This window comes from Prinia subflava, chromosome 3, assembly GCF_021018805.1.
Source record: "Prinia subflava isolate CZ2003 ecotype Zambia chromosome 3, Cam_Psub_1.2, whole genome shotgun sequence".
In the NCBI taxonomy this organism is placed as follows: Eukaryota; Metazoa; Chordata; class Aves; order Passeriformes; family Cisticolidae; genus Prinia; species Prinia subflava.
The window spans coordinates 42,832,781-42,851,777 of NC_086249.1; the positions used below are offsets into that span (position 1 = coordinate 42,832,781).

Below are 18,997 nucleotides of genomic sequence, written 5' to 3' on the forward strand. Positions count from 1 at the left end.
CCTTTTTAAACTGACAGAGGGCATATATTGCATTGGTTCATACATGACATTCAGGCTTCAATCTTGAATTTGTCTCATATTTTAACTCCTATCTGAATACAGCAGAGAGAGAGGTGACTTATCTTCAATAAAACATATGCTACAGAATCTTTAAGATAATTTCACTGTCTAAATTAACTTGTCCTGAACATCTTCCCAAGCACTTACACTTCCCTGTCTCACTTATTCAGAACTCCAAATCTAAATCCAAGTATTTGACTCCATGCTGTACCACAGTATGTGAAGGTACCTTGTAGCACTGGGAGGCAAAGATTGAGCACAGGCACAAGCAGTCAGAGGATTTAGTTTAGCAAGTCAAAGTCTAGCTGAAAAGGGATGAAGCTTCAAAACTATACACTGCATTTAATCCTTTGATGGATGGCTAGAGAAAACTGGAGAAAAACCTAGTGTGAAACACACCAGCTACAAAGCAGCTTCTATACAGGTTGTTCTAGTAAAGAAACCACAACAAAGCACAGCTTAAATGGATTAAAAGCAACCTAAGTGTTGGATCTTAAAAGAAAAAAAAAAGACAAAATATTCCCTGAGAAAGCATAATTTTGCAATGATATATTCTCGGTGCTACATTTTTAACATTTGCATTAATGATCTGGAAGAAAAGCAGAGTAATTTACCACTGGAACAACTTATGGAGATCAGGCTTTTCTCAAACTTAATTAAATTTGGACTAGAAGTTTTTTTTCTCAGAGATGCACTCTAGTTCAAACTAAAATTGTATGAAGGCTGTCCTATGACCCATGTTGTTGCAGACCTCAGACTAAGCAGTCACAGTGTTCTCTACTGACTTTATTATTGCTGAATCAATAAGCCTACAACATGACACACAATCACTCACTAGCAACTTTTAACAGTGTTGCTTTCATTGTTTTCTCTTCTTCTGTTACCTTGGTGAGACTTCTTGTGCTTTCATTTGCCCCTCCTGCAGTGTCTGTATGTACACACATATGCTGGATTGGTACCCAGCCTGCAGCTTGTCTTTGTCTAGGATAAGGGTTGCCCTGTCATATGTTTACAGGAGCACAGCCAAGTCACAGAAGTTTTGCATCCAACAAGAGGAAGGTGCGACAAAACAGCCCTAACAGCTAACTTGCAGGTGAAGAAGAGGCCTTGGTGTTTGACAGAAGCATGCTCCTCCCTTGTCTCTTCCCAAAAGTTAGCCTTTCAAAATATTTTAAGGCTAAAGAGGATGAAAGAACTAAAAGGCAATTTTTGCTTTTTTTTTTATGCCTGGTTTTTTTCAGGTACAAATTGCAGGAAGGGATGGCAAGAATATGTATATATGGGAGAAAGAATGAAATTTCTTGGGAGAATCACAAAAGAGTTTTGGTCACTGTTTTCTTCATAGAAATCTCTTGGCCATCTCAGATCTTCCCTGTTCCCTCAAGGCTTTTCTCAGTTACATTTTCTCCCTACAGGCAGAAAATTATGCTGATCTTAGTCTTCCAGGCAGAAAGCAGAAAGCCTCACTTGAGCTGTCAGATGAAATAATGGTTACTGGTCAATGCCTTTTCCTCCAGCTGCACAAAAACCTTTCCCAGAAGTTTCTAATTCTTGTAGTCAACTGGAACTACTCTCCCCAAAGCCCCTTTCTCAGCCAGTCTCAGAACCAAGACTCTTTTGTTCCCCTTGAACCCCAGAGCTGTCTTTAACTGCCATCCAAGTTTCTTGAAACACAACTTTCAGCACCTGCACCTCTCCCGAGAACCACTCCTTACTTTTTTAACTGTTTCCCCAAGCAAATCCTTTGAGGGAGAGCTTTTCTACATGACCCCACAAGGCCCACCTAGTGCTCTTTCCTCCTCTGTCGCTTACATTTCAGGTGAGTATCATCTCACCTGCAAAGTCACACTCAGCCATTAATATGCAAACAACTTGCAAATTTCATTTGGATCTGTCTCCTTAAAATCTTTAGCTCAAAATCACAAAGACTTTCTCTGAGATTTCATCAAAGATAACACAGAACCAAAACATAACCCCACACTCAAAATTCTCCTCATCTTGAGGGCTCAGTCCTTATTTTTCTCTGCACCCAGCAAATACTTGTCCTTCGCACCTTACAAGTTATGGAAACTCGTCACCTCCATTGGCATAGGAAAGTTGAGGAAGGATTCTCCAGCAATTTTATGGAGTGTTGAGAGCATTTTTCACATGGTCACATTTTAGTTTCTGAGACAAAATCAGAAGTTGTTGGAGGAACTGTGTCCCTTTTTCTCAAATAACCAAATGCTCCTTTCACCACCCCCTGTTCCAACAGCTCTCCAGATCTTCTAACCAATAATTGCAAGGACCATATTTCAGGAGTTTCAGCATTTCCATGAGACATAAAGGAAACAAGACGAGAAATAAGGAGAGGAAGAGCAGATGCTGCTGAAAACTTTGGTCATTAAATGAAGGGAGTGGAAAAACTTGTGCTTTGTTAGAGTGCAGTCAATGAATACTAAAGATGACAGGAAACATGGCAGCCACAAGGCTACCCTATAATCATGGGAAGGGTTCAGTTCTTACATGGCACTTAGAATCAGGGCCATAGTCTCAGGTTCAGAGAGGTGCCTCAGCCAGCAGATTGTTCCACATTCTGTTCCCTTGGATCCATACTCTGAGCTTGGTTTAGCTGTTTCACACAGCAAAAGGGAGTTCTGAGCTAGTGAAGATTTCATTCCTGCGTGCTGACCACTTTAATGAAAAGCTTCCTTACCAGCATAATACTCTTTAAATTGACCATCCTTGGAGTACTTGTGTCTTTTGATCCACTGCCTCTCATAAAACCAGCTAACCTTTAAGTTCATTATGTTCTGAAAAATATTGCTATGTTCTTAAAATCATTGCTCTGCATTTAAAGAGTGAAACTATTCACCAAATTAGGATGTCATATCTGAGCTACCTACCTTCAAATTTCTACTTTCTACATTTAAGTGGAATTGACATACCACAGCACAATGAGAAGAAGATCAATAATTACAGACTCCAATTTGCCATAGATTTGTCAAACTTCACTCCCTGCTGTCATATCCTCAAGACTTACGGTCAAAGCTACATCCTCACTATTTGTTCTAGCTACATTATATATGCCAGTCTTCCAAACACACAAAGGAAACCAGCTGGAAACACTGCACTTAATGTTACCAGTGAAGACTGTATCCATCTACATGACTGAATCCTCAAGAGGTTACAGCCAGCATAACTTTCATCTCAGCTGTCATTTCTTTGAAGCAGTCCAAGAGAGATGTCCAGGAAGCATGGTCTGAGAGACCACAGCAGCAGTGTGCCAGCTGCACACCAGTGTTGTCCACTGTGGAAAAGGCTGGCCTTGGAGAGTTAGACACTTCCTGTCACCCACCACCAAGTGCCTTAGAAAAAGCTAAAAGCGTTGTTTTTCATGCAAGCAATTGCTGTAATGGCTACAGAGCTGCCATGTTATCACGTATGGGAAAGGAGGTGGCTCGCACAGTTGCAAAGGGGATGAAAAGTCTAGGATGCAATCCTTCCAGTAGGAACAGAAACTCAACATGTTTCATCCCAGAGTCACCTCAAAATACACATATACTCTGTAGCCAGGACCATCTTGAAATAGCAAATACAGACTAAGTACATAGGATCAAGAAATATCCAGAGCCCTTCTGACTCTGCCTGAATCTGCAATTTCTTGCAGGTTTTGCCATTCAATTTTTATCAGAAGAGCAGATTTATGGTAAAAGCACTCATGAATAATTCACTCCCTTGAGCTGCCACATGCAACTTGGGGAAATCCCAGCTATAAAACCTTGGCACCATTTAGCTAGCGCAAGCCACACTACTTTTGTACAGGTGTTATTCCACTGACCTACTTGGAGTTATTCCTCCTTCACAGTGCTAGAAGAAAAGGATGAGGCTGTTTGCTTTCCACCTCTGGTAGGAAAACCTCTTTGCCACATCTTCATAGTAAAAATGCTTCTAGTGTTGGACTAAGTTTTAGCTTTGGCTCACCACAGCTTCAGTGGCTTGTACATCTCCCCTGCTCTTGGGCCTCCCATAATAATCCATTATCCGTTGGCTTGCTTCCTCCTCAAGTCCATGTTTTTAAATCATGCTGAGAAACTTACTTGGATCTTAAACAAAAGAAACACAAGTAAAGCCATAAACTAGCTCCACTGAACCTGTCTTTATGCTGGTTTCTAACTTCAAGAGAAATATGGTTTATTCCAGCACTCTTCCTCTGCCACTGGTGCAAGAGCCCCAGCAGAGTATGGGTGCAGATGCCTCGGACAAAAAGACAGTGAAACCGTTTAGCCATCTCCCTGTCCTAATGCAGAGGATGAATTAATAGCATCACTCAGTGGCTGCTTATTTTCCTAGGCTTTTCCTACCATAAAGCTACGTGGGAGTTCTTTACAATTGAAAAAAAAAAAGTATTTATAAGGGTTTTATGTGATTAGATCTCTAAGTGGAAACCAAGTAAGATGACAATGACTGCACTGCCACCAAGCCACATTCAAAGCCCACATCATGGTATCCAGCTACACCTACAACTGCATTAGAGGGAACAAAGAGCTGGCATTCCCTGTTTGTAAATAAGGTGAAAAGCTCACAGCTATCTTGACATAAAACAAGATAATAACTATAGTGCCTGAGTTAGACATCTGAGTAAATGTAGTCATGTCATTTAAACAATTAACCTACACTGATTTATAGCAGCTTAGGATCTGATGAGGGATGTAAGAAACTCCTCTTTACCCTAATACATCCCTTCAGTTTATCCAAATTACTGGCTTTCACCACCTGGCCTCTCCCTTGTGCCCCACAGTTAGGTTGTAAGCAGGTTAAGAAATTACCATCCTCACTTTGGTCTTTTCTTACACACTTCCAGCAGTGCTGAATGAAATGCGAGACAACCATAAAAGCCAGTAGAGGGGAAAATTAGACATGCTGCATAACTAATTTCTCAACTGTAAGCAAAGTTGTTGGCAATTTTCATTTTATAACACAGGTTCACATTTCTTTGAATTGCCACCCACTGAGAACAAGTGCTACCTGCTCATGCCCTTCCAGGCAGGATGGGATGCTGCCTGGTCAGCTTGGACAAGCTTCAGGGGTTGCCATGGTGCTGTGAAGGAACGTCTCACCTCCTTGCCCAGGAGCCACCATCCTGCCTCAGAGAAGGGTGCACACCTTCAGCCCACACCAGTGTCAGGGGGTGCAGGGTTCCTCCTGCGTCCCCCAGCCATGTGCCCGCTGCTGGAGCTGCCTTGTTTGCTGAGCTGGCTGTAAACAAACAGCTGAAAGCTCCTCTGCCAGCCCTACTCCACAGGCACATGGGGGAGCGTGGTCAAGAGAAAGGGGCCGAGTGCAAATTAAAACCAGATGAGCCGAGACAGCAGTTGGAAAGAGGGGGTGGTTAAAGCCTGTGACGGCTCTAAGTGAAAATAGTCAGACAAAGCAGGCTTGCAGATTGTCACCGAACAGAGAACCTCCTCCACCCCCAACTGCCTGGCTGGAACTGTATAATGAAGTAGGTTTCAAGAAACCGCAGCTCCCAACAGAGTTAACTCTCCCGCAGCTGCTGCACTTTCAAATTGTCAGACAGATTAAACACAGGAATGCCTGTGAGTCGCAAAGCTGAGGGAAGGGTGAAATGATGGGGTCAGCTTGCTCTAAAGTGCAGAAACTACTCAAAAAGTTGGAGACAGGACTCCCTGCAGCCAGAAGGGAGTTACACTGGTATCGTCTGGCTGAAGGCTTGGCACAGCTCCCTTTCCCAGCCTCAGCTGTCCTCACCAAGCTGGACAGTTAGTGGAGTTTTTGTCTTGTGGTTCCTTAGAAGCTGCAGTCATGGCACGTAACTAGACTGCCCTTGCAGGGCAAGTGCCTGTTTGGAGGGGAGAGAAACGAGGGTTCCACCACACTCCACTTCTTTGGGGCATGAGCCAGGGCACCTGTCTGGGACCAGACACTGCAGGGCACCCAAAAGCTGGCACCTGCACTGCCTCAGCACCCAAAGCTCAGAGAAAGACGTTGCCTTATGGGGGCAAGTGCGTGCGCGCAGTGGAGCGCTTGCATCAGGCAAAAGTGCGTGCCACTGATCCGCATGTCACCGATGACAAGAGGGTGATGATTTACTGGGAAAACTGCCCTGTAAAAAGCACGCTTGTGGATCCTATTTATTGTCTCATAGCCTTCAAATGCTCTTACAAAGACGCCACACAATTACAAGTTAGAAAAAGGAGCAGAGGTAATTCTCCCACACACTGCCAACTATGGCCCCATCAGCAGGCAGCATGGGTCAGCCAGCCCAGCAGGGCTCCTCCCAGGAGATGGTGGGCCACCTCCACCAGGGATAAACACTGCACACTTCAAACCTGGGCCAAAAGCTTGTTGCCAGATCCGTGCAGCTGCAGAGAGCAGAGTTGGAGGGAGCTCTGCCATAACAGGGGTAAGAAGGAGAAAGAGAGGTTGTTCCCACACAACACAGCCTCTCCTCTGCCAAACCACAATGCTTCGTGTGGATCTGTAGCCCACATGCTTCTCCAGGTACCTCCAAATCAGCTATGCTGTGCTGGAAACTACAACCCACAAAACCGCTGTGAAGATGCTGGCCCACAGAAGTCGACTTGCCACGCAGCTCTCAAAGGTCACCTAATGCCCAGACAGGGACTTGAGCACAAGAGAGCACAGGCCACTGTGTCCTTGGGCCACATTCAGGCAGGCACACAAGCAGCTCAGCTGCTGAAGGAGCCAAGTGGTGTCCCTCACTAAGAGAAAGTATGAATCACCCCCTCCTCTTCCCACAGCACCAGGAGAGTCTCCACATGTGCAAACAGATAGCCTGGACATCTCCAATCCCCTCACCACAGGAGCACTTACCCCCCAGGAACTGGATGCCTCCTGCCACCCTGCCCACAGTCCTGGAGATGAGCTCGGACACACAGCAGCCCATGAGCGCTGTCAGGGCCACCAAGAGCAGCAGCCCACAGCCCAGGCCTGTCACCACCGTGCAGATCCTCCACTCGGCACTCGGGATGGCCTGGAAGGAGGCGTAGCGGCCACACTGCTCCACCATCACGGTCATCTGGCGGCTCTCATCCCGCACCGGGTAGGAACACCTCCGGAAGGTGCCAAAGGAAACAGACTTCTCCAGCTGGGACCCCAAGAGCCAGTAGGGCATGAAGAAGCCAACACAGGAGGTGGCAGCACAGAGGAAGGAGAGGAAGGCCCAGACGACGCCGGCGCAGGTGAGGCTGGAGGCCATCTTTGTATCTGCTCCAAGACCCCTCACGACGGGAAGACACAAAAGGAGCTCTGTGTTTTAGAGGAGCTTTATGGATAATCCGGAATCTCTCAGCCTTGACAAATCCTCACACTGGGAGAAGCTCGGATCCTAACAGCCAGGGGGATATTTCCTCCCATCATGAAGTCAAAGGTCCCTAATTAAATAACAAAACACAAAAAAAGGAGAAAAATACAATTTCAGTAATGCCAACATTAGAAAAAATATTTGTCTGCTACAATGTTTTTCCTTCCTGGAAGACTTCTGAATAAGACATGTCACTTTTCTGTCCCATCCCTTGCAAGCAGACCCTACAATTGCTCCCAGTGGCACCAGCTTCTGTGGACAGTGTGATGGTGATGACCAGCAGCTCAGCTGGAACAGGCTGCTTTGCACATCCAGGAATGCTCTGCAGCCACCTTCAGGGGCTCCCTGTGTACTTGCCTCACTTTTGTTCACTGTAAGTCCTGATCTTTCCAGTACAGATAGAAAAACCTAGATGAGTTCTTGCTTATCCTTAGTTATCTAGACCTTCCTCCTGCAATGCCTGGAGAATGTACTTTACTCCTGCAGTTTCAGTGCAAAACCACCCACAGTGGCTCAGGCATTTCAAGATCAGACTCTTGTGACACAAGTAAAACTTATTAACACACTCCCAAAAGAAGTGATAAGAGCTGACATTTTTTCCAGCACTCCAAGCTGGCATCCCTGTGCAAAAGGAGTCTTTTATCACTTGACATCCCAAAGTGCCAGGAACCCAAACTCCAGGTGGGCTTCTGGTAAGTGAAAACTTTGCCACATCTTTTGGATTCACCCCTACACAACCTCAAGGAGCACACAATTAAAACAGAGAGGTCTCTCTTAATATTCCTGCTTGCATTCAGCCCAGCTCTTCTTTGCCTCTTCCTAGCTCAAACCCAGGAGCCATAACCCCTTTGTATCCTTCTCAGACAACTCCCAGCCTCTCAGCTCAGTATCAGTGAGCCCAAGTGCCTTTGACTGTCACAGAAACCTACATGCTGTTCCCAGAGGCTGGGGGTGCATTTCTCATTAAATTCATGTCAGATCATTATTCTAACTGCATTTGTAAATTTATGATCATTTCTCACAGTTGCTGCCAAATTAATTCTGATAGCTATTTACAGGGGCTTTTTCTTCTAAGCATGATTAGATGTCAATCAGTGAATCCAATTCACGAAAAGGCAATAAAATGAGTACTACTTCAGCACAAGGAGGGAAAATGTAGAGAAAGTTTGTAAGTGAAATTAGCCATGTGCACTACACTAAAGTTTTGTTTACTTTTAAAACACTAAAAAAAGGAAGTCTCTTCTGTACTATTAAAAAGGCCTATGTTGCTACTGAAGAAGAGAACACCGATCCACCCATAGCCTATCCACAGAAACGTCTTTCAACCTGTAAAGCGCCAAACCCCTGGGGATAAAAACTTGCCAGAGAGGCATGGGGGGGAGGGGGGCACTATTTCTTCAGAAGCATCATCTATAGACGAATCTCTGTATCTTGGCGTGGCACCAAAAGTCTAAGCCAAAGTGGGTCACAGCACTTAGGGGAGATCATTCCCTGAATCGCAGGACGAGGTACGGCTGGAAACAGGGGACAACGTGGAGGGTCCCAGGGGTAGGACCCTGCAAATCCTGCTGCTGCAGCGGGGCAGCAGCTTTGGCTCCCCGGAGCCTGCCAGCTCACATCCTGGGCGCTCTCCCGGGAGGCGGACTCGCCCCTCCGGCCCCGAAACCCCGCTCCCCGCCCTCCAGGGGTAGGAGGGGGCGGCGGAGAGATACAGCTTGCCCCGAGGGAAGGCGGCGGCCGGGAACCAAAACTCGCCGGGGTGATGCCAGGGAAAAGCAGCGGGCGAGCGGGCGCAGCGCCCGCGGAGCCGGCAGGGTTGGAAGGGTGCCGGGCTGGGGTGCAGGGGAGCTGGGAGGGGCAGGGGATCCGAAAGGGGCAGGAGACGCGGGAGGAGAAGGGGTTGTGAGGACAGAGGAGCGGAATGGGAGGGAAAGGAGAATGCGGGCGGGGACGGGCTGGAAAGGCTGAGGTGCCGAGAGTGCGGGGAATCCGAGTGGCCAAGGGGACGGAGAGCAGTCCAGGGTGGCAGGGAGATACGGAAAGGATGGAGAGCCCGGGAGAAGAAGGATTCGGGAAGGCAAGAGGATGAGAAGGCTGGGAATACAAGCAGGGAAGGGAGTCTAGAGGGTCCGGTGCAACGGGCAAGGGATGCGGCCAGGCTGGGTGTCAGAGCGGGGAAAGGGAACGCAGGAGGGAAAGAGGGTCCGGGGATGCAGGGGATGTGGCCGTGTAGGGTGGGGAGGGGTCAGAGAGGGAAAGGACGTTCTGACGGCTCGGGGAACCGGAGTTATGCAGGGGATGCAACGTATCGGGAGGGAGGGCAGGGATTCGAGAAAGGAAGGGCGTGCAGGGGTTCAGTGAGGGGCAGCGGAATCAGCCGCGCAGGGAGTGTGGGACAGCCGGTGTCGGGAAGGAGCAGCAGCGGCGAGGGGTCTAGGAGTGTCAGAAGGGGGGCAGGCGCGGTGCCGGGGAGCGAAGGGCTACTTACGGGCACGCCGGGGGTGGGGGCTGCCCGCCGCGGCTGCCGGGAGCACATGGGCACGGAGCCGGCGGGCGGCGGCCGCTCCAAGCGACTCTACTCGCGGTCCCGGCGCGGAGGCGACGCGGGTGCTCCGAGGCGGGCGAGACCGGGACCGGGACCCTCCCCAGCCCGGCCCGTCCTTTCCTCCGCGCGTTCCTCTCTCCTCCCGTTTGATTCCTCGGGAGGCAGCGCACTCCGCCGCCTCTCCTCCCCCTTCCCCGCCACCGCCTCCCCGGGCGGGACCCGCCGCGCTCGGCGCAGTTGCGGGGCCGCGGACGGGGCCGGGCGGCGGCGGCGGAGCGGCGAACGGGAGAACGGGGGCGCGTCCCCGAGCCCTGGCGGGGCGGGGCGGTGGTCCCGGCCCCGCAGGGTCGCTGCGGGGGTGGGTCCGGCTTCCCGAGCCCGCCCTGGACTGCGGCGGGGGGGTCTCGGGTCCCGGGGCCGGGTCGGTGCGGGGGTGGCGGGGAGAGCTGCGGCGTCGCCGGGCTCGGCGGCTCAGTGCGGGGTGCAAGGGGCGGTGGAGCCGCGGACAGAGGAGAAAAGGGCAGGAGAGGAGGGGTTGGGGGGGAAAGACAGCAAAGGAGTATCTGAAGGAAAGGGAGAAGGCTGCAGTCCTTACATGGGAAAACATGGGCTAATCTCCTGATGGTGTGCGTGTGATAAGAACTGTGTCTGTCTCTGCATGCGAGCTGCTGATCCAGCATTTTCATCGCAACAGTTCCCAAGTTGGTCTACAGCGAGAGAAAATGTGATCACAGTACCAAGCAGCTCATCCCGGATGGGTTAGGTCAAGCGAGAGACGGGAAGCTTCAGTCCTTTCCCAGAGAATCTTAAGTGGGAAAGTTTTGAGTAGGGATTGCCTCCTGCACAGAGTGCCTCTGGGAGAAAAAGACATTTCCCATTCTGGTTTTTCCCCTACGCCCAGAAACATGAATATATTTCTCAGATATAAGACAATTTTATGACAGGTTTACATTATGTCAGCACCAGACATGCAAAATCTCTTTGGTAATGTTTATTGTACAGTCCTGGCATGTAATTTAAACACCATTCATTAATATTATTAATGCTAAATAGAAATGAGGTTTATTGCACTCAGTCTGTATTTACACCATTTAATAGTAACAGCAGCTATTTTCAGAATTAGATTACAAAGGTGCTTTATTGTATTTTTAAAATGACTTCCATTTCTGCCCCCCCCCCCCCCCCCCCCCGGCCCCGTAATGTAAAGTCTTAAAATCAGAACGTTACTGAAAATGCATATTTTCTCAAGAAATGGATTGGAAAGTATCTAGCATGATCAAATTTTCCACCCTAACATTTCAAGTGTATTTAAGGAAGCATGCTCCAAAAAATCAAAGAAGTGGGTTAAATATAGGCTGAATGCTAGAATATATGCAATAAAACATTCCACAAAGAAGACAATGAAGGCATAACCCCAAAGCAGCCATACCCACAGCTGACTACCCCTAGGCTACATCCACCTAGTATACATCTATATTACCAAGTAATGTGGATCAATCTGGCATTGGATCTCATGGTGTTGAGGGCCTAAAGGATGTTCACACTTTTCAATAGTGTTTTTTTCAGTTTCACTCCAGGCCGGGTCTGTGAACTGAAAGCCCCATGAGAACGTAGAGCACATCTGATGCACTCCTGGCACCTATCTTCTGCTATATTGCTGTCTGAATCCGCTCTGTGTACTCATCTCTGAGGGGGAAAATAAAACGTGCTGAGTGAGAATGAACTGGAGATCACTTCAAAACACGCCCTTGATCCTCACCAAAACATGAAAGTGCATGTGCCCATGGAGTGTCTGACAGAGAGCTGGTATGACTTTCCCAAAGCTGAGACCTGGAGCCTGCTCCACAGCATACCATTCCAGCATTCTCCCCTCAAATCACCTTTCTGCCTGGTGCTGTGCCTCCACCCCCAAGCATGCACAAGCTCTCAGGTCTCCAGTTCTGCAAGGAGCTATGCATTTTTGGAGAGTGCAGACACTCCTTTTTTACCCCTCGCATGCCTTCACTTGGCTCAGTGTGGTGTTTTACCCCCTGCTATTCATTTCCCCAGTGCCTTAAATGACAGCGATGCTAAGCTAATATTGTGTCATTGGAACTCTGCTCTCAGTGCAAAGAAGGAGAAAAAGTGAGTATTGTTATTAAATAGTTGTTTAATTGTTTTAGGACTGAAGTCTGTCATTCTTTTCTTAGCCAAAGGCCTGGGTTATCATGAAACTGTGATAAATATGTCTAAATTAGGCATGTGTTAGGATCAGATATGAGTAGAAATTGCCTGGCATTAAAATGACTGTGGAAAAACTTCTGTTTCACACATGGAAACTGTTTCTCAGTTACAATTGGCATTGGAAGCCTAGGGAGAAGCAAACAAGCATGCATTTATTCATGCAATTTATCTCTTCCATGGTATATGCCAAGGTCCCCAAGTCAGTGTTTGCTTTGCTAATGGCATCTCTACAGCAGTTCATTTATTTGCCTTATATGGCCTGTGCATTCACTCCCTGAGCTGCTGCCATCCTGCTTTCCCTTATGGAAACTGTACATTGAATTCTGCATCTCTCCTGATGCATCTCATTTTGCCAGCCATCTCTGAATGTCCCCACAAGCTGGCTGCATGACTTAGTCACTTGCAGGGAAATAAGCTTGATTTCACAATCCATTTTCTGTCCAAGGAGTTTTGTTTTGATTAGGAACAAGTTAAACACATTGTGTATATAAGGTAACATCCAAATTCTCATTCCATTTTTTCCTAATGTTTAAAACTCATCATGCTTCAGCTGTATCAACAGTTGATTCCCCTTTCAGTATCATTGTGCTTGGAAGTATTTTACTTGAAGGTTAGCTGAAATATTTCTATCCCAGTCTAACCTGTTTGAAAGAAAAGAGGAGTTATTATATTGTGCTTTAGGATTCACAATCTTTCTTGCAACCACAAAAGCAGACCACCTCCTCAGAATATAGCAATAACAAAACACATGGTCCCAAGGGTCTCATCTATACTGAAATAGCAGCTGATTTTAAAATTGGTCCTAGTGTTTTGAATTTTACAAGAATACACTCGTGAGAAATCTTCACAGTTGCTCAAGGGAACCTGAGCCGTGGACTACCCTCTGCTGCAACCACTGAAGTCAGACTGAATCAAACACCCTTGAATACATTGTCAGAAAACTACCCTAGCAGGGGGGTGGAAAAATATGCTTATAGATTTTACCATTTTGCTTCTCCTCAATCCATTGACTAAGCTGCTGTTACAGCTGTGGCACTACAGACTCGATGGAGCTAATCAGCACAGCAGAATAAAGACAGAAAATCCTGTCACTGTACATAAATCAGTCCTGGCTAATATACACATCACAGGCTTGACCACAGACTCTTTCATTACAGTATGATCTGTAAGACAATATAAAATGCCATAGGGAAGTATGTATGTTCCTGAACCCCAAGGAAAATGACGCAGCTACCAAACCTCCATCTCACGTCTTCAGTCTTTGACCAGAAAAAGAACCAAGAAAGTTTTATCTTTCAGGCCACCATCTGTTTTCAGTTGTGTGGTCTGCAGGAAAGTGATCACACCAACATGGTTCCGAGCATCTCACAAAACTGGATCTTCAAGTCATGTCTGTACTCGATTTTAAATCAAAAAGGAAGGAATATATATACAACAATAGACTTGAAGCTATGTACTGAGAGCAACCCAATCATTCAAACACAGTCACTAAAAACCAAACAGACAAGTCCTGTTAGAGAAATAACCTGATAATTAGTATATTTGGCTGAAATTATGTCCACTTTTGCAACAACTAGGGAAAAAATCAACTAAATGGACAGAAAAAGTGAACTCCAACACTAAACCCTTCAAATTTCTCAAAGAAAGGTAAGAAAACAAATGCAAGTGGCCACATCCTGTCCATCTGTATGGTGTCCTTCCAAGTTAAAAAAGTTGCAGGTTTTCTACTGTGTGTGGAACTGGACACCTGGGGTTTTGAGCTGTCACATCCAGACCTGAATCTTGGCCTATAAACTTAGCTCTAACCAAAAGATCCTCTCTCCATTTCTATTCTAATACTATCCTATCATTAATACTTATTTTTCTGGTGGTTCTCACGGTGGTAAATTTTGTGAATTCTCTTACTAACGATTTATGAACAAAACTTGTCTTATTTCTGAAGGACAGTTGTCTTACTGGACACGATGATGTTGTTGCTAACATCAATTTTTTTTTAATCTCTGGTGTATAAAAATAATACGTCAATGTAAAACAAAAGAGGAAAACAATCTTTATTATTTGCCATAAACCCTCCGTATGTTGTTTCATCTTTATTAAGTTATTACTTATCATCTATTATGTGAAAGCCACCAGGTGGTATACATTTTGCAAGGCTCCAAAATAGTAGCTACAGCTATTGATTTTATCTTTTGTGTCCTGTTGTTGACAAACCTGGTGGCTGTGGGAGAGGCCAAAGAGGTTTATTCTGCACCAGCCCCATGACTGAAGGGAGGAATGCCTGTTCTGCCCTTGCAAACACTGCCAAAGTGACTGAGCTCTGAGATTGCAGGTTCCAGACCCCTCCTCCTTTACCAGGGAATTGTCTTGGCCCTGCATAAACCCAGGAAAAAACATGTTTGTGGTTTCAATCCAAATATATTCTTAATAGGACTTTTTAAAATAAGGAACATCTGGATGATGAACAAGTGATTTCCCAGTAAGAAATGCTCATCTACTGGCAGCCTGTTTTCTGTGCGTGTAGGCCCAATACAAATAATTTAATAGTGTCATCTTATTTACGAGTGGGACATGTGTCTGTCTTCCCCAGATGCTGTTTAAGAAAGAAGCAGGGAACGCACAAAGAGCAGGTCTTGCCGCGGTGTTTTCTCGCACTGAGCGGCGGGCGCGTTCGGAGACACGGGTTTGTTTAAAGACGCGTGTTTGTTTAACAGCAAGGAGATTTTTCTTTTCACTGAAAAGCCTCAGTCCGGGGCCAGCTTTCGGCAGGAGGTCACAGTTTCGGCAGGGTGCCCCGGCGGTGCGGTGCCCGGGGCGGCGGGCGCTCGCTGCGCTGCTCGACAGTGACACTCGGTGGGCGGCGGGGCCGGAGCAGCGCTGGGGGCGGCCGGGGCCGGCCCGGGCCAGGCGCCCCCCGCACCTCCGGACGGCCCCGCGGGGCTCCGCGGGCTCTGCCCTGGCCTCTCCGGAGCCTTTGATGCGGCTGCAGAGGAGGAAGGGCGTGTGTGTGAAAAGCGGGGGCAGAGAGCAGAGCGTGCTTCTCTTCTCCATAAACCCTCTGGGATTTTTAACTGCCCTGGGCCACTGTCCTGAGGCTTCTGAGGTGCCTTTACAGAACCCAAAGGTGACATTTAGCGGCACGCTAAATTTTAAACTGGGTGTATCTGAGAAGGGGGTTCAAGGCAGCGTCCTGTTCCTCCCCCAGCCTTAACCACTGAACTGGAGCAGATCTGCCCCTCGCCGTGAGTTCCAGCAATCACTTGCATCTAGGTCACTCTATTAGATCACATTCCCAAGGATATGGCTAATGATTTATGGGGTTTTTAGAAAGGAAAGCTGAAAATCCTCTAGTTGGGGACAATGACCAATTCATTTTCCAAGTGGAAGCTCATTTCCTCCCCTCCCCATTACACCCTGAGAGTCTCAGGGACTCCACGAAGCTGGAACTTCCGGAATCTCACAGAGATTCATATACAGAAGAATTGTAATGGCAGCCCTTGTTGGCTGAAATCCCAACAGAACTCACTTTCAGGTGTATCAATGAAACATTCTCAGTGGGGGAAGAATGAAGCTCCTTTTTTAACAGCTCTTCAAAAGGTTTGTCATTAGTAAATCCAGTCTGTATTCATATACCTGCACGGGTATGCATTTATTAGATATATGTGTATTTATAATACAGATATATGGATTGTATGTGTACCTCTATAATACATATATAGGTAGAGATACAGGAGACCAGGCTGGTCAAGCAGGACCTACATTTGTACATCCATGTAGGCTGGGCTTGATCCCCTAGTTGTCCTGCATGGGCCAGGATATCTCTTCCATAACCTTGCATGGTGCCAAGGTCAGGCCTGCAGCTCCCCAGATTGTCCTTCCAACCCTTCTTGTAGATGGGTGTAATATTTGCTAACTTTCAGTCAGCTGGAACTTCTACAGTTAACCAGGACTGCTGGTGATTGAGAGTGGTTTGGCAACTTCTTTTCACGAGTTCCCTCACTACTCTGGGGTGGACCATCAGGGCCCATGGACTTGGGCATGTCTAATTGCCATAGCAGGTCACTAATCATCTCCTCTTGGTTTATGGGGGCTTCATTCATCTCTCATACATGCTCTGGGAAGGTCTCTTAACCCCCTCTCGGAAGGTTCAGTACCAAGAGTGTTCTCTCGATATTATATTGTAATAAAATGACCTACTCATAGATTGTACTTTTGCAATACAACTACATAATTCAATATTCCTTTTCCCAATGAAAAAGCTAATTAGCAAGGTTGTTACAGTTACCACTTATAAGGGGGAAGATAGTAATTCCATTAATGTGCTCACAGGAACTTCATTTATATTACCTCTTAACCTTTACAAGGATATTACAATTTCAATAATTAATTGCTTTTTGCCATTTAATTTGCAGTTTACCATTTTCAAGGGAAATTACCCATTAAAACAAGGATTTTTTTTTAAGGAAAAATTTCTTTACTCAAGTATACACCATAAGCTGGCCTTAGAGAAACTAGATATTTGCTAAGCCGTTTTCATGTTTGAGTAGAGAGGACTCTGTGCTAGCTCTGCATATTAAAGAACTGCCCATTGCTTGAGTCATTAGACATTTGGAGAAAAACGAGGCAGAATGGGGCTGAGGCAGTGACAAAAAGGGAATTAATTCTTATTCTCTTCCTTCAAATTCTCAAAGGCAATGAATCCTTCCTCTCTTATTGATGCAGTAAGAATTTACTTTCTTCTTTCTTTGCAACCATCCTGTTTCTTCAACTGAAGGTAATTTATACTGCAATACCCATCCATGAGGGCTTCTGTTAATTTTGATGACTGAAAAAAATAAAGGAACTTTGGCTCAACCTCGTAAAACTCAGAAATTCTGTCCGTGAATCACCAAGAACTTAGGTGTATCTTCAAGACAGGGCCTGACACTTTGGAGAATGGAACTCAACATATGCATTCCTGCTCACACTCAAGTCTCTTGTAAAACTCACTGAATCAGACATAAGCCAGTACCCCTGCAGTAGTATGCTGGCATATTTCCTCTAAAAATTGTGTCCAAATCCCATTACACTAAAAGAAATTCAGATAAATATTGGTATCTGAGAAGGTGAATAATGCATTCCAAGTGGGCATGTCTGTGATAAAGTGAAACACATACTTCTGAGAGAGGGATTTGCATGGGAAGATGGAGAGAAGGTGACAAAATTGATGAAGAGGCAGAGAAGAAGAGGGAAAAGAAGCAGGTACATACTAGTTTGCAGCACTGATTTATGAATGAAAATGTAAACATTTTTTTCTGATTCAGGTGCAAAAATTAAACTAGCCTTTGGGCAGTTCTCCCTTTTTAACTGGCAAGTCTGTGATATGTCATCCAAAATGATCTACATCTATCTGCATGATATGTCACGTGCCTACAGGCACCAACTAGATCATTTTGCTGTGAAAACAAAACATTTTATTTTTTTATTGTAAAATCAAACCTCCTGGATTTTTTACCCCTTTCCCCATGAGTATAAGCAGAACCTGGGGTTACACCAGGATTCAAACACAGTATTTCATTTCCACAGTACTGAAGCTGGGACATACTCTTAGAATTATTTGCAGAGAAGTCAAAAGTCACTGTCTGGCAAATAGGGATAAAAAATTCTCTACTCAACAGTCCAGCACACAAGTTTTCTATGCAGTCAGAAGAGAGGACTGGGTAGGAATCTGAGGAAGAATTGCCTTCTGAAAGTACCTTTCTTTCCATCCTCTGATAGGACAGTTAGCTATGGATTTTTCCTCTGACTTTTAGGTGTTAGAAGATTGTTGAGATGTATCCCTCTTAATTGTATCTTCAAGTGTTCCTATATTCAAGCCAAAGAGAGCAAGGATAGATTCAGGCCACTTAATGCTAAGAGCTCCCTATGACAGCAATGGATCTGCAATTAAACCACAGCAAAATAATCTGCTTTTTGACCAGTAAAAGGGAAGTCTAGCTCCAGGCCAGCGTGCACATTTCTTGTCATAAGCTTTCTTCAGTGAGGCACAAATGTGTTAATTTTGCCAGTTAGCACTGCAATCTGGTGAAAGCACCTGATGTTTTTATTTGAGATATTACTGTGGCTATATTATTAGTACTCTAGAATTTATCACATAAAAAGACATGTATGGGACAGAAGCAGAAAGAAGCTTCTAATAATCAAAATTAATGTAAAAATATCCTTTTAAAACCTCTAGACTGGCAGTTCACTCAACATGACTTTTGTTTTTTGACAGGCATGTGCTCTGCATGCACAACAATATTTTAAGATGGCATTGTTCAAAGAAAGTTGACAGTGATGGGTGATGTATATTCAGACTGATGATACTCTGAAGAGAGCTTTACCTCCATGGACAAGAAAGTCATGGCTAGTTTGCATGCAAAAGGAAGTTTGGGGTCTATTCTGGGGAACTTGATAATCTCTTGTAATTAGTACTGTAATTGGAGGTTGCTGGAAATGCTCCTTGAGCTTCTGCCAGGGAATGTGAGTGTTTCACAAAGCTGTTGACACCATTCCGTACACCCAGCCTCACCAACCTAGTCAGCTGCAGTAGATGGCAACACAGTACTCCTGCTTTGTCAAAATTCTAATCTGAGCAGAAACCACACCATGCTTTTTCCTTCCAGATTAACCACTGAGCAACACTGGTACCTCCCAGCCCACCACCATGCTCCCCCCAATATCCTGCAGCCCACTGGTGACCCCTGGCCACACTAGGTCACCATCAGGCTGCCAGTTTTTGGCAGAGACTCACTCCATCCCCACTATTTCAGATTGCAAATAGATAAATATGAGCCACGTATACCAAAGTTTAGAAGCACCAC

General features: G+C 46.0%; 1 protein-coding gene across 2 annotated transcripts in view; it reads right to left on the reverse strand.

Annotated features, from left to right (window-relative positions):
- Positions 1-10,554, reverse strand: part of LHFPL6 (LHFPL tetraspan subfamily member 6) — a 137,376-nt gene extending 126,822 nt beyond the window's left edge. The window contains exons 1-2 of one of the 2 annotated variants that reach the window (XM_063391998.1): positions 9,876-10,359; positions 6,898-7,457 (exon numbers count right to left, since the gene is read on the reverse strand). In XM_063391998.1, the coding sequence (XP_063248068.1) occupies positions 6,898-7,282 (385 nt within the window). In that variant the 5' untranslated portion in view covers positions 7,283-7,457; positions 9,876-10,359. Of the gene's footprint in view, positions 1-6,897; positions 7,458-9,875 lie in introns of those variants that run through there. The other variant, XM_063391997.1, reaches the window with a different exon arrangement.
- Positions 10,555-18,997: the final 8,443 nt, after the last annotated feature.